The 15,769-nt window shown below is 35.7% G+C and overlaps 1 protein-coding gene across 1 annotated transcript in view; it reads left to right on the top strand.

Annotated features, from left to right (window-relative positions):
* The first annotated feature begins 4,649 nt into the window (after positions 1-4,649).
* LOC122355770 (wings apart-like protein homolog) overlaps positions 4,650-15,769 on the top strand; it is a 42,284-nt gene continuing 31,164 nt past the window's right edge. The window contains 3 exon segments of the mRNA XM_043254328.1: positions 4,650-4,680; positions 5,812-5,970; positions 10,629-10,825. Of these exon segments, the coding sequence (XP_043110263.1) occupies positions 4,650-4,680; positions 5,812-5,970; positions 10,629-10,825 (387 nt within the window).

The following is a 15,769-nucleotide window of genomic DNA, read 5'->3' as shown; positions in this document are numbered from 1 at the left end:
TATTTTACCATTATAATGTAGAGATAAAAATATATAAATAAAGAGGCAATGTGGATATGCATTGTGGTATTGGTATGGTATGCAGGCCCAAGAGACTTGAGTGGTGGAAAAATTCACAGTTAGTGGAATTTTAAAAAAATTTTTTTACATTCCTCAAAGTTCTCAGGGGGATTTTTCCTCCACACGTGTCCTTAAAAAGGGCTCTGTAGTATTTGGTTGTGTGCATATTATTGATGTGAAAGAAGTATCGCATTAGTGTTTTGTGTTGCATTATGACTTATGACACATTTACCTATCTATAGATAGATAGATAGATAGATAGATAGATAGATAGATAGATAGATAGATAGATAGATGAATATAGAGTGTTTAGTTCAATGTACTTATTTTATGTTGATGTTAATGAAGAAATGAAATGCATTGTGTAAATATGAAGAAAACATTTGCTGAAAAGATGATTTTCTGACTATATTGCAGTAATGAATCTAATGAAAATTACCATTGAGAATAAAGGAATTACAAAACAACCTCAAAGTATGCAATGCAGTAATGAAGCTTTGGAAGGAAAATATCACCATGCAAAACATCCTAATGGTCTTATAAAACGAACTTCATCTTCTTTATGCAAAAGCAATGTAATCAAGATCCTGATGGAAATTAGCCTCGCGTGATTGTCACTGAAAGGTCAAAAGACATGAAAAAATGAGACCTTGGACTAAGTGGGGTCTTCAACAGCAGATCAAGGTCATATCTCTGAGTTTTACATGGCAGGACCCAGTTTAGTCACTAGAAACAGCTCAACCAGCGCTCCACATGTCTGGAGAGACAGTCTCTTTAAACTGAAAACACAAAGAGGTTGCATAGACGTTTACACGCTAAATGCCGACTCCCTATTGGTAATTTGAGAACAATTAAACAAAGCAAGAAGAAGAATTGTTACCTTGCAAGACACTTGATGAAAGCTGCACACAGTCAATGGTGATATATTCTTTAACATCTCTTACAAGACACCTGTCAATCATATCCATCAGCTTTAAAGGACAATATTTGATATGACACACAACACTGTGTATTCATGTATGTCTGGATTATTTCTGATATTCTGAAGTGACATTCAAAAACTAAACATATGACATATAAGTGATAGCATGTAAATTTAATTCCCATTTAAGATTACAAATTGGCCTTTTATGACCAGGGAAAAATGCCTGTTATGCAATGCACGCTATTAGTACGTTTAAACTCTGCTGAGTGGAACATCAGAGTGATCTTATTTGAAAAATATCTTTCAAATAAATCACAGTGACAGCTGCAGTGCAAATTTCCCACATCCAGTTCCACCCAACACATCACAGATATGAATCAAGCTGAATTAGACAACACAAACATCTCTAGAAACCTGGGTGTGAGCTTGTATACACTACTGGATCAGTCTTTGTTGTAATATGACACACTACACGCACACAGAATAAATCTTTTTTGTACTTTCTTTTTTTGTAGGAACATATTCTCATTGACCACTTTCTCAAACCTTTCACAATCTATGATTGTTTCAGCCTACAAAATATATGCAAAACTACTAAATTTTAAAATGTCACATTCAATTAACAATCTTGTCAGGCATATGTACAAAATGAATTCATGACATTAAAAGATTAATTCTTTTCACCTAGTAGCAATTAGTTTAATTTAATTTTTTTTTAAATTTCCACCATCTAGAGTTTCACCCACTTTTTTTACTAATTTAAAACTAAATAAAATGTAATACTTCCTTATTCTGTTGTCATACAAGAATAAACAAACATGTTGTTGGAATTTTACATAAATACTGTGTTACACTGAATGACAATGTAACATAATTTAAACCACATTTTATTCTCCAAAAACTCATTAGAAACCTTAAAAGTAGACATAACCTAAACATAAGAAACATAAAAACACTTTTTTGTGAATTTCTTTGATGTGAACATCTTTGACCCATGTATAAATGGCCGTGACACAGAAGCCTTGTGTTTTGGACATCTTGTACTGAACCTGCTAGTGCAAAGGGCAGATCTGAGAGTGCAATACTCACTTCTGGAAGGGTCTGACATTCCCAATAACGCAGCCAGTAGACAGCTGGCCTCTCCCCACTCCTGGGGCGTTCCTCTGGAGTCGTACAAGTCCACTTGGGGCAAAGACAAAGCTAGAACACAGCGAGATTCTTACGTAACTGTGTTTCTCCTTAAAATATCTGTATGCCCCCTCATCCAGTCATCAATAGTGCTTTTGCCCAGTTCAGGGCTCGTATGACAGCAAGTCAACAAGTGATGATGATGATGACACAGCCTTGTTATTTTAGCGCTATAATATAATAAATATGACACCTTCTTGGCGGCTTACTTCTTTATTGATGGGCGTCTTGACAGGCAGTCGGAGAATGGGCCGTGATGCCACTTTCTGTAGACCAGTTCTCTTTCGCGCTGAGACCTATTAACTCTGCTGTCTTTGCAGTGGCTGCAGTACACAAAGCAGAACAAAGCCTGAATTTCTCTCTTGAACTGTTTGCTTTTAATATATCATTCACAAAGTCTAATATAAACATGTGAAATAATATTTATATCGAGAAGCTGTATATTTATTATGATGACTATAATGGGATCTTCACTTTGCATTATTTATTATATATTGGTTTTACAGAGTTATTATTCTGCATATTTATGACTGTTTTAATGAACTCCTTCATAAAACAAACAGTTATGTCCATTAACTTATTATATAATGACCTTTGGATAGGTTTGTAGCTATGCTTCAGGACTTTTGTGCTATTCTGCACCGAACTAATGACTGTTTTCAAACAAGTTTCCAGATCTTCACTGGTTAGTCATAGATCCTCATGTTACTAGCTGGGCCATTGTTTTTGTATGAAGCTTGGTGGGATATTCAAGCGATTTTCAGTTTGCACGCCAGATACTGATCCACCTGAGTGTTAAATGCAGCATACTGTTGCTATGAATTTACACCTTCATAAATTTAAACCCAGAAAACTAGACAATGCACAACAAACCAAACAAACGAACAAAAAACAAAACAAAACAAAAACCAAGTAAAGAAACTAAACAAGCTAAACAACAAAAAAAAAAACAAGTAAACAACTTTTAAGAAAACATATACTGTAGATGGAGGCACCATACCAGCTCTCTCTTGGCAATTTAAGCATCCCTCTGTTTTTGCTGTCAGCATCTAACTCAGATAATGTGTCTGAACTGCTCCAGGACAGAACAATGCAACTCCCACCTGACCCTAGACATTTCCAGTGCTGCATCTATGAACATAAACAAATCCTTACTATATCATTATATACCATTTATAGAGCATGCAGTTCCACTATGTCATTGCTAAGTGGATGCTACAGGATGTTCAGAATTGGTTATTAAGTCAAAACAACCCAACTCAAGTCTCCACAGCCTCTATTTCAGAACAAAAGGAAGCTACAAAACTAGGATTGTGCCTTAAATGGTATTTGTTATTGTTTTAAAATATCAAATGTAAAGAGTGCATTATTTTTAAGTCTTCTACAGACTCTTGCTTGATTTAACTTGCCTCAATAAGATCATTACAAATCACAATGTATGACATGAACCTAATAAACTTAGGTCACGAGATTTATGCAGACTGTCGATGATGACACCTAGTGACTGGGCAAGTTACTATTGAAGAATAAAACATCATTAGCATGCATAGTGCTAAACAAAAGAAACACGATGAAGCACAGTTTGGCAGTTGCACGCACATGTTTTCTGATAAAAGAGGAAGGTAAGCAGTTTTAAGATTTAGCGTCGTAACCGCACTGATCAAAACCATTTTTGCATTTTATTGGCTGGTCAGTAAACATGATTGTAGCATAAGCCGCGATGTGTGATGATCATGCAATTTCTGATACTTTCAAGAAAACAAATACAAGCTATCTTTGATCTTAGGACCACTGTTTAGTTTAGGAATCATGATCATGATCAGAAATTGTACATTGCTAGAATGTTCTGTACCATCGATTTTTGACTTTAATATGCTTTGGCTTACTGTTGAGCTCAGATGTTCAGGTACCATTTATCGCGTAGAAATACAATAATACCTCTTCTACACACATAATTTGGTCATCGTCAATTAATGCGGTTGTCAAATAAATTTTGAGTATTAGCAATAATAATTGCTGTTTTAGCAAATATCACAAGTTAGATCTGTCAATGCCTGGTTTTAAGCGTTTTGGGTCAATCTGCGAGACAAAATATAAAATTGTTCCTCTGGAGTGTCAAGCTTTGAAGACCATGTGACATCTTTGCTGCATAGAAAAGGTAAACAGATACATTATAAATTACAACTACACACACACACAAACACACACACACACACATTTTGTCAGTTTAATCCTCTCTAATCCACAGTGCTTTAGTACCAAGTGTTCCTACGGCCCCTCTGATAGTCCTTTGTGTTCAAGGCCCCTAAATTGAAGTTGTCATTCTCTAATGTGCTATCCAACCTCTCCATAATGATAGCATGTGGCCACCAGCAGATATCCCATAGATCTATCCTGGAGTGAGATAAATGTCCCCTCTCTCCTCGTCACCCATCTCCCCCTTAAACAGTTGTCATGGAAGTCTGCCACTGGCAACATGCCGTCTGGTACGTCGGCTGGCCGAGAGGGTGAGTGAGACGTGGCAAAGGGGATGTGGGCAGCTAAGTGGCATCCTACGTGCCAGTGGAGTGCACTGAAAGTCAGCTGCAACATAAACGCATTGGGAGAAACTCCAGAGTATGCATGTTCAAGAATAGGATGAAGTATTCCAGATATTTGAGTTTGAATAAACATATGTCTGTGACAGATGGGCCTGTGTGCTTTAATGAAAATAAGAGTTAATTATGAAAAATAAATGCAAATTAAGAATATTCTACTGTGGTTATTTACTATACAATTTGGGAGATCATTTCTATATGTTTTAATAAGAAGTGCAAAGGATTCGCAACAGACAGTCTAGTTAAATGTTAGTAAAAAGTAAAACAATGCTATTTTGCATCAAATGTATTTGTTTCCTCATCACAGAGCAGATTTGGAGAAATTTGCATTATATTTCATGTGATTCCAATGAAGAAACAAACTCATCATCTTGGGAATGCCTGAGTACATTTCCAAAAAAAAAAAAAAAATAGTTTTAGCATTTTAACTTGATATATAGCTTTTTAAGCGTAATCTTTACAATTCTGTTTGCAACACTCCAACAATATTTGAGACATGACTGAATGCAGTTTGAAAATGAGCACAATTATATATAAAATAAATCTATATCATATAAAAATATGATTAATGCAGCTAATCCCTTAGCTCCTATTATATTAATATTATAATGTAATGTATTTAAAAAAATAAATAATTAAACACTATAATCAACAAACATAGGCAGCTGAGAAAGTCATACAGGTTTGGAAAGACATCAGTCCAGTAAATGAAGTGGAGATAGTGAACTATCCCTGTTTAACGTATTTTAATAGTTCTCTCCTCCAAAGACATGGGGTTTGTACCTTTACTGCTTTAACAAAGCAACAAAACAACAATTGCTCCTATTTCTGTAAAGTATGTATTTACATCTCTAGAATTCATCCCTAACCGTCTCTGAAGACACACAATAACTCCAGTCATGAGAAGCATTCAATTGAGCATATGCCTCTCAGCATGTGAACCTCTACTTCATCAAAACATTCTGATTATTCTGAATTAAAAAAGACTCTGAAACCTGGCATGAATCAAAGCCATACTGTCTTTCTTATTGTTTCTCACAGGTAAAGGCGTTGAGTCACGTAACTGCCAATGCCCTCTTAAAAACCCCTCCGTGCAAACCCTACAGGTGCTATCTCTAAATGATGCCAGGTTTGTGACACCAGGTCGGCGGGTTGGCACAGACTGGCACTCATCCCCTGGTCAACCCAGAATCTGGCAAAGTCAGTGCTGAAGGCGCACTCGACGTTATGGCTGAAACTCATTCATGCAAGTTGGTTACTTCTTGATATAACAAAGCCTTAAGCAAATATAAGCCACCATTCCTGAAGAACGTATGTTATCACGATTCGTAGATAGATAGATAGATGAATAGATAGATAGATAGATAGATAGATAGATGATAGATAATTTGGACCCGTATTCTATGATGTGACATTATAATGAAATAATTTTAAAATAATAAAAACTTAACACATAGATACTGTGGGAAAAATCTTTAGTTGTTTCCATGATAAAAGTAGTTTATTTTCAATGTTTTTATATTTATGTCAAACCATAGGACACACTGATACGTTGAATACCACATGCTTATAAATACACATACTGTTTTTAACTTTTGTTACATTTGCATTTTGCATATACTGTAGTATACTGTTAACTTTATTATTTCAATATTTTATCATAACTATCATTTTTAATTTGGGATTGGTGATGTTCACCATTTGTAAGATATTATTGTGTATGATGTTCAAGACGATGTTTAATAGTGTTTAGTAACAGTAAGTTATAGTAGCCTAATTGTTATTTTAACATGCACGTTTACAGTTTGAATTTTCATTTCGGAGTAACCTATCCCTAAAAAATATTTATATAGTCTGAAAGTAAAAAATTGTTTTCATGTGTGCATGAATCCTTGCAATTTTCCAGATTACATTTTAAGTGATTGCACATCTTTTACAAGCAATTTTCTGTCGGCTGATTTATCATAGCTCCTCTGCCCTTTGAACCTGTACCTGACCCAGCCAGGTCACTGCCTAAAAACACCACTGCAGCTGCCAGTGATTAGTGTGGCCTTGTCTTGTGACATAGTAGTGAGCCGACACCTTTTAGAAACATAGAGATAACAGTATCGCTAAGTATTTAGAAATGGATGGAATTTGGTACAGAGTTGTAAGGAGATTTCAGCATTACACACTTCTAGTAGGCCTTTTTTGTAAATTGTGCGGGGTTATAGACATCAACCTGAAAAACAAAGTACTGAATGAGTAGCCTAATAAAATGCCCAAACACAGTTCAGCAAAACCTTTTGCTATGAAATGAACTAGATATGAAGTGTATTGTAAAATGTTGTGTTATATTGAAGCAAAATTAAATAAAACAAACCTGTGAGTGACTTAAAAAGTTCTTAGTCAGAAATAAGACAGTAAGAGATTTTTGTTTTTGTTTTATTTAGTACTGTCTGAGTAAGATAGTTTACATATGAACCACAAGACAAAAAACACTCAATTTAAGATCAAAGTATATGTTGTACTTAATTTGTCTTCGAAAAATGCCTTCTATTGCTTCACAGAGAGGGCAGTACTATGGAAAAAAATAATTTCAACAAATATGAGAAACTTTGGTGTATTCATCCTCTTGAACATATTCAAGTCTTAATGCATCTTGTTTCCTTCTGGAGCATCAGTGAATGTGTTTTAATAGTTATGTTTAGTCCTAAACTGTCACAGTGTGAAAAGATGGATCTCAAAATCAGCATATAATTCAAGTTCAAATATACAAAGATGCTGCTGCTTAAGTCATTCTGAATGATTCACCTTGTTTCCTCACAGGAACGGATATTGCCATCTTTGTGGGGATATATGGTACAAAATATGCGAATATATACAATATAAAGAAGTTATTGTCACGTAATGCTATTTCCCAATATTAATGTTTTCGTGATTTAGCACATAAATGCACTCTTGATGAAAAATGAGACATTATTAACTTGTTTAAAATCTCTTATGAATTAACCCACCTTGTGTGAGGTCTGAATGCCATATTCATGCTTGATAAATGATTCCACTGAATGGCCATTCTCTTCAAATACAAATAATTTCGCTAGTGAGTTGGCTGACAGTTCACTTCATGTTTTAAACACTATTACGACGTTAAAGGCTAAAACCAATAATGAATATAGACGTTGTTTTCTCTTCATTTTAAATCAACACTGAAACCGCTAAATAAATCAGCGGCACCGTACAGGTAGATGAAAAGTAAAACTCAGCGTTTATGTCCCGTGTCTCCTTCCTGTTGACAGTTCTGTTGCTCAAGGACATAGTAGGTCACTTGATCTGTCAGATTCTGACCAAAATAAACGGAAAAATAAAATGATATATAAACAAACGAAAATATTCACTGTATTGGCCCAAATGTAGATAATGCTATTGCCATTTTTTTCTTCATTTAATTGTATTATTAATTACTAAACACTTGTTTTTACTAAACAATACAACCTTCTTGCATGTATATATAGATATTGTTGCGTTATTTCAGTAAGTTCCTTAACATAAACCAACAGCTGCCTACAATTCCCACAGTTCAGCGAGTACGTGACGCCATCGCGTTCAAGTTCGATCTCTTCAGGACTAACCAATTTACGCTCCTCGAAAAGCGTCGACGTGTACTGGCGCAGCGCGTGATTGATCAAAATATTTACGCTGTGCCGCGACGCAATTGTCGTGACGCGAAAACGCGAGGAGAGGGAACGCGAATGGAGGCCGTTGGTGTTCAGAGCCAGAAACAATCGAGTGAAATAAATATGAAAAAACTTAAACAGAAACATAACAAATCTTTATATTCCGTTATATCAAACTATATCTTAGATACACGTATATGCGTTGGTTGGGCTCGTGAGCAATTGTATCGATGTTAGTGTTTGTTTATAGTGTTGAAGTAGACTCAGGCCCGGATTCGCTCTCTTCATTAACAGGCGAGTAATTTAACCTCCTTCGGTCCTGCTGTGGAGTTCAGTTCTCCTGTAGATTAAAAGTCAAATTTTAACCAATGATTTCGTTTTATTGCTGGACATTAGGAATTGCATTTCACCCAGCATTGCCTGATAGCCTGCTAGCCTTTTCACGCTAATCCTCTTGCTAGCCCATTAGCCATTATAACATGGTTATGTTGTTTTATCAGCTAAGCTGGTTTTCAGACACTCTTTGTTGGATTCAGCAAAGAGGTTGTGTTTATGTCTTATTCGCTTTGCGAAGGAAGAACTTGCAAAGTGAAGGTAAACAGGAGAGAGTGAGTACAATTAATAGCATTAGCTAATAATCATACTAGCTTTTAGCATTCATAGTTTATTGCTGAATATTGAGGACAGTCTCTGTGTTTGCAATAATATTGATTGGAATTATCAGCATGCATTTTTGTTTAATATTTTTAGGAGTTGTTCAGTTGGCACTAGTTAGTTTAGTAATGCATGGGATTGAATGACTACTATATGGCATTTTACTTGGTACGTCAATGCATTCAACTCTAAAATCTATGCTATTTATTGCAGGACTTTAAAGACACAGCCTATTTATTTTTTGATGTATGAATGCTTAAGACTAACCTATTATTTTTGTTTTCTTTTGACCACTTTTCAATTTAGTTTTTATATGAAATTACAAATACACTGGTTATTCTGATGCTTCTGATTGATTTGTGTTAAGAAAGTGAATAAAAATTACATTTAGCATAAATTTTCTTAATATTTTTGGGGTTTGTCAGCTGGGTCTAGCTAGGTTGCAAACCATTGATAGCCTCAAATTATCAGTGGTAATATTGTGGTTATGAATGATTTCTGTGTTAATGTGCCATAGCATTTGTATTTGCAGAATACAGGTTTAACATTAAGTCTCAAATTTGTAGTTTAGTTTAGTTTAATGCTTCTATTGTAGTCAAATTATGGAACTTTCACGGTGCAAAATGAGAATTTGCTCCAGAATTGTACTACGCACTAGGCCGTGCAAGATGTATGAGTTTTCATCACTGGATCAGTTTTGAGAATTTAGAGATGGTTTATCATCAAATCATTTGCTCTGTGGTAGATGGGTGACATCAGAACGAGTTCTAGCAGCAGATAAAATCACAGTGTAAAAAAAAAAAAACACACACTATAATAATAAATAATCATATAGTTCAAATGACTCCCGTCCATTAATAAGCATTCTATGAAGCAGCTATTTGTTTATGAGAACAAATCCATTAATAAGCTTCTGCCTAAAAATACAGGTCCTCTATCTATATTGCTTTCTTGATGAAATGTTGTTTTGGCTCATTCAGGAGAGATATATTCTCAGAGTTGAGCCTATTTACAGAGTAAAATCAGTCCAAAACAGTTTCTAAACAAATGAGTTGATGATTTGATTTTATGATTTATACTCAATGGAAATATTGACATTATGAAGTTTTACTCAATGGAAATGTTATAGACTGGCAAGCAACAGTTCAAAGTTAATTAGACTTACATGCACACACACACACATACATAAAAGACTTGATGGCACCCATTCCCTTGTAAGATCCATTGGTAAACCATTAATCCAATTTTTTCCGTCAGTTTCCACGAAGGCCAAATAAACTCAGCAAAATGTTGAATGTGTGTATTGAAATCAAGATCATATTATGAAACGTTCTAGTATCCTTCTTTTTACCAGCACAGAAATGCTAGAAGTTGTCAGGTTTGTATGAGTTTGAGTGCATCTGTTTGAAATGAATAGCCCCAAGATCTTCACACAAGCAGAGTGCTGAATAATGCTGATTTTACTCATTATGAACAGATGAATCTTGAGCAGGTTGAATACAAAACAGCCAGTGAAATATTTGTGTAACAGTTGACGATTATTCACAGAATATGAGACAGATGCCACAATGACATCTAGTTTGGAAAAATGCACAGCGAAGAGGAGCGTGGGACCTCGAGATTTGGCGGTGTTGTCAATAAAGAAACCACGCTCAGCGCAAATGGGCGGGCCCGACACAAAGCCAAGGTGGAGCAAAGAGGCCAGTTTGAGAAGACGAGGTGTGGATCAGACCAGAGGACCCAAGGTCTCGGGCGGTATTAGCTCAGAGGATCCGTTCAGTTGGAAGCAGCGACGAAGAATCCAAGCGATCCGTCTACTTAGCGTAGCCAGGCTAAATCCAAAATGACGTCGACGGGGATCCCAGGCCAGCCTAACGCTGGAGGCCAACAGCAGAGGTGAACCAGCCTGCCAGTGTGAGCCATTGTGGCCCCAGCAGAACCCTTTCTCTCAGCAGTGAGAGAAGTGCTCTGAAAATGCCAGAGGATCCTGAAATTTTAACACTTCTACTACAGTATGTTTTCATGAAGGATTTTTTTGTTTGTTTCTTGCATAAAATACATTAGTTATGTTTTTACATTTTAAACAATACCTAATTTTCTACGTCCCTGCATTAATCAGTTGTTGTTTATGCTCTCAGAGTGTTTCAGGTGTTGACCTGTTTAACTACAGAGCGAGTGTTAGCTTACCATGTATGGACCACGCCACAGATAGGTTTTTTTTTTGGTTGTTTGCACTGAAACGTTTTAAACAAACACCTTTAATCTATTGCTTCTGAATATTTAATTTTTGACGTTGCAGTTTGATGAAGTACATCATCCTGTGGAGGACTGTCCAGCTGTTCTTATAGTTTCCTTTGCTCCGATTTGAGAGGTGCGCTTCAGTTAATATCATCAGGGTTTCTGAAATTGCATGTGTATGGATGGATAAGAAACCAACAAAGATTAGGCCTACTACTTGTTATTTAAGGCTAAACCAGTTTTAAAACATTGAACCCGGTTTTACAGGCGGGGAAGCAAAGTAGTCCTAGACTAAATGTAAATCTGAGCTGTTTCAACTGAATGAAAATTAGACTAGCAGTCTTGGAAACACGTCAGTGCGTTTGTTTTGTCTTGAATGCACACCAGTGGTGCTTTTTCTAAAAGAATGTTGAGCTACTGCTTCTCCTGAAGCTAGCCAATCTATGAAAACTAGGCTTAGGTTCCATTACCTTAACCAACATCGTAATGGTTAATTGGAAAAATATCATAAATCATAAAATCAGCGACTGAAGTTCACACACCACTACTCTTTCAAATCATTCCAAACCCAACAAACACACTCAGAAATGTTACAGGAGATGAGTAATAATCAAAACAATGCGTTCTTCTAAAATTGGCTCAAACATGTTTGATATCTTCGAAGGATAAAATCATTTGTATATAGTTTCTAGTTAAAAATCCCAAAATGATGTGCCTCAAGTATATTTAATGGTACTAGCCATTTTCGAGCTAAATTCATTGCTGAAAAATTCATCCACTATTCATTGAATATAATCGGTGCAATGCTTCTTTGACATTCTCACGTTCTGTAAACGCTTGCGCGATTGAGCGAAACCAAATCTTCACTGTTGCAATGATACTGTAGAAAGCTATGGATTCTCGTAGGCATTCCTTCTCATACCCAACAAAGTAAAAGCAAACTGTCACCTTGGATTTTTATATTTGTCACAGAGGAAGAAATGTGGAAGTGAATGTGATGAAATTTCACGTAAATGTTGCTGTAGGGATGCTGGTAAATGGCGGTACAGATCTGAGATAAACAGACTCATCAATCACAAGTCACTTTTTTCGTTTTTTTAATAATCATCATTCACATTTCACTGAAAGCTTCCTTGAGGGTATCTGCTGCCATGAGTGCTGTAAAATTAACAAAACACCAGCGTTACAGGCTGTAGACAGTGTAACACCCTGCTTAATATCACGTAAGGATACAGTGGACTAGCTCTACATAACAACAGCCTGGAGCTCAGCAGACAAGAAATGAAAATCTTTAATTGGCCCAAACTCTATTTACATTTCCTCTGCGTAATTGCTTTTTCAGGTTATTACTCCTCCAGGAGTCTTACCAAATCATTTGGCCATTCAAGTAATCAATGAGAGTGAAGTTAGAAACTTTCAGAACACTGACACCCGTCAGGCGATATTAATACAGGAGAACACTTAGAGCGCAGATGAAAGCGTAGCGTCTGGACAGGCTCCTGTGAGCTGCTTATCTCATTTAGAAACTGCTTTACAGAACTCATCACCTTGTCTGTAACTGCTGAGGTCTCTTATGATAACAGATGCTGATGAGTGGCTCCTAAGACACTTCAGTTTGTTGCTCGTGTGCGTTTTGGCTTGGATCAATCCGTTAGCGAAAGTAGATGTTTGTTCATATCGTTCTCTAGACCACCCGAACAAAGCCACATGGATCAAAGGAATTTGTCTGTGAACAATAACTATAAATGTTACATTTTAATTAGGCGTTCTAATTTAATGAGAATAAAAGTCCACACCACAGCTAATGCGATAAGACACAGAGAACAATTTTATTGCAATCACTTTGGTGTTTTTACTTGGCTTTAGCGAAAAGGGATGTAACGATTAATTAACGTCACGATCGTCGATTCATGATACTGATGATGAGTTTTTATTTTTTTAGAAGACATAAATGAAATGATACAGTATTGCATCTAGTTGCATCTAAAAATAAGTTGCTTATGAAAAAACTACTTTAAGGCTGCAGTCTGGAAATAAATAAATTATATATTGCGATGGATTTCCATCAATTGCAGGATTCCTGTCTGTCCCTAAATGTCCTTTTGATCATTTTAAGGCCGTAAATAGACTTACCTTTCTCAAATAAATGCAGGGATTAAAGGATTTTGTCATCACTTAGAAAAATGAGGAAAAGAAACATTTGGCACATTGTTGTTGTTCTGAGGCACACAAAATCATCATACAGCTGCAGCTTCTCGCCAGAAAGCGTGCCAGCCTAGCATCATTCAGTCGGATTTATTGGCAAAACACAGAGTTGAACTTGAATTTCAACATGGGATGCAGCTATTAATAATAATTCTGCTCCATTCCCACAGTTTCTGTGGAGTGCGTCAGGTTTGAGCATGCTTTTGAGCCAGGAACTCATTTGCACTCTCATTTCTGTGTCCCCACACATCATAAGGAAAGTGATGGCTTTAATAATTATTAGGAGTTTGCAAATGTAATATTGATTTAATACAACGATCAGTAAACGAAGCAATGATTTAGCTCTATATCATCAACAAAAATGGATTCCAGTGAGCAGCTGCACGGCGGTGTTTCAGTCATAGAAATGAATGATTCACGATTACGATTTATAAAGACAATCACTTGATTCACTCCTGAATGAATGAATAAACGTTTGAACAAATCAATTCGAATGATTCAATGATAAAATCAGTGACATGTTTTCTTTTTTGTCAGAATATATTTTAAATTTATTTAATGTGTATTTTATATATTTAATACATAGTGTATTATTTCTGTCTTTAATATTTCAAAGAATTGCTCCTAAAGATAAAGCATCTAACAGACATTTATTTGCTTTAGCGAGAAATATTTGATTTTTTTTGATTCACCTAGAATTTATTACATATACTCCTCTTAGACCATGAGGTGATAAATGATTTTTGGGAGGAGTAATTTAATCAATTTCATTATTATTACTATGAAATAGATGATATTTCTTTAATGATAAGCTCGGTTTCACAGACAAGGTTAAGCTAGTCCCAGACTAAAATTCATGTCTAGGCTGTCAACTAAGAAATATCTTGCTCTAACATATCTTCGATAGGTCCAGTCATTACCGTGTGCCTCTTAACACAGTACAATGTTTTCTTCAAGACATTTTTTTAAAGATTGCTTTTAACTAATTATACTAAATAATTTAACCCCAATTGAATTCAAGCCCTAGTCTTAACCTTACAGCTACATTCCATTTTATTGTAACTGGGCATAAATAAGCTAAAACTGTCGGTAGGTAGCGGTAAATGTCTTAATGATTAAGATATCTAATCATTTATTCGTTCGTTTGATTTGTTCAAATGTAGTGAATGAAGTAAATGGATTCTTTATGAATAGTCTATTGAATCATTAGTCTTTGTTTGACTTGACACATCATCACCATCAGACTGATCGGTGTATGACATCAAGTACAGCATGCTTTGAACTGCTCTCGCAATGCTTTTAATGCCATGCATGGGTTAGTCTGCATACAGCAGCGCTTCAGAGCGAGCTAATTGTTCACCCCAGTTCATTCAAAACGTAGTTTTAAGAGAAATGAAATGCCACTGCGTGTTGTTGCTGAGACGAACAGTTCTGCTTCTCTTTATTTTGGGTATGAAGTTGAGCAAAACATTTATTAATCTAAAATAACACTGAACTTCTGTGTGAATCAGTATCACATTTGCACTTGTGTGATATTGCTTAAGTCATTATGATGTAAATGCGAGACAAAAACCATTAGGCATTTTTCCCTGTTTCTTGCATTTTAGGACTATGTTCTCTGAGCTCCCATCATGCAGTGAGTTGTTACCTGCCTCATATTTGTTATATCAACTGCAAATGTCTGCTGTGCGATAGGTCTGGGGTGGGAGTGTGTTAAATGCGTTTATAATCAGTTACTATTTTCTTCTGTTCATGCCATATTTCCACAGCTGCTTCATGTACAATTAATGCTAAATCCATAGTAACAAACAGACCACATTACTCGATTACTGTTACAGTGTTTGCTTCCTGTATTATTTTAAATTAAATCTATTCTGAAGATATCTATATTTGGGAAAACAAACCAGGAATTTGCCACCTCAAGTATAAATCTGTTTTATTTGCAGATTTATCAAGTTTTATAATTTCAGTTAATTTTGTCTGACATTCAGCATTTACTTGATCTCAACACCTTAAATGTTATACTAAGAACTGCAAGTATTATACAGAAAAAATAGAGGTTGAAAAATTAACACCTGGAACATCAAGACAAACAAATTATGAGGAGAATGAAGCTCCAGTTTCCATTTTTGCGACTCTCTCTAAAGGTGGGCTTTCTCTGGAGTTGGAAAAATGCTATAATAAACCGTTTTGATGTATCCAGTACTCAGCAGCATTTAACAAGTAAATATTCCCACACAGTGGGG

Source organism: Puntigrus tetrazona, chromosome 12, assembly GCF_018831695.1.
Source record: "Puntigrus tetrazona isolate hp1 chromosome 12, ASM1883169v1, whole genome shotgun sequence".
Lineage (NCBI taxonomy): Eukaryota > Metazoa > Chordata > Actinopteri > Cypriniformes > Cyprinidae > Puntigrus > Puntigrus tetrazona.
This window is presented reverse-complemented; position numbering and strand designations above follow the sequence as displayed.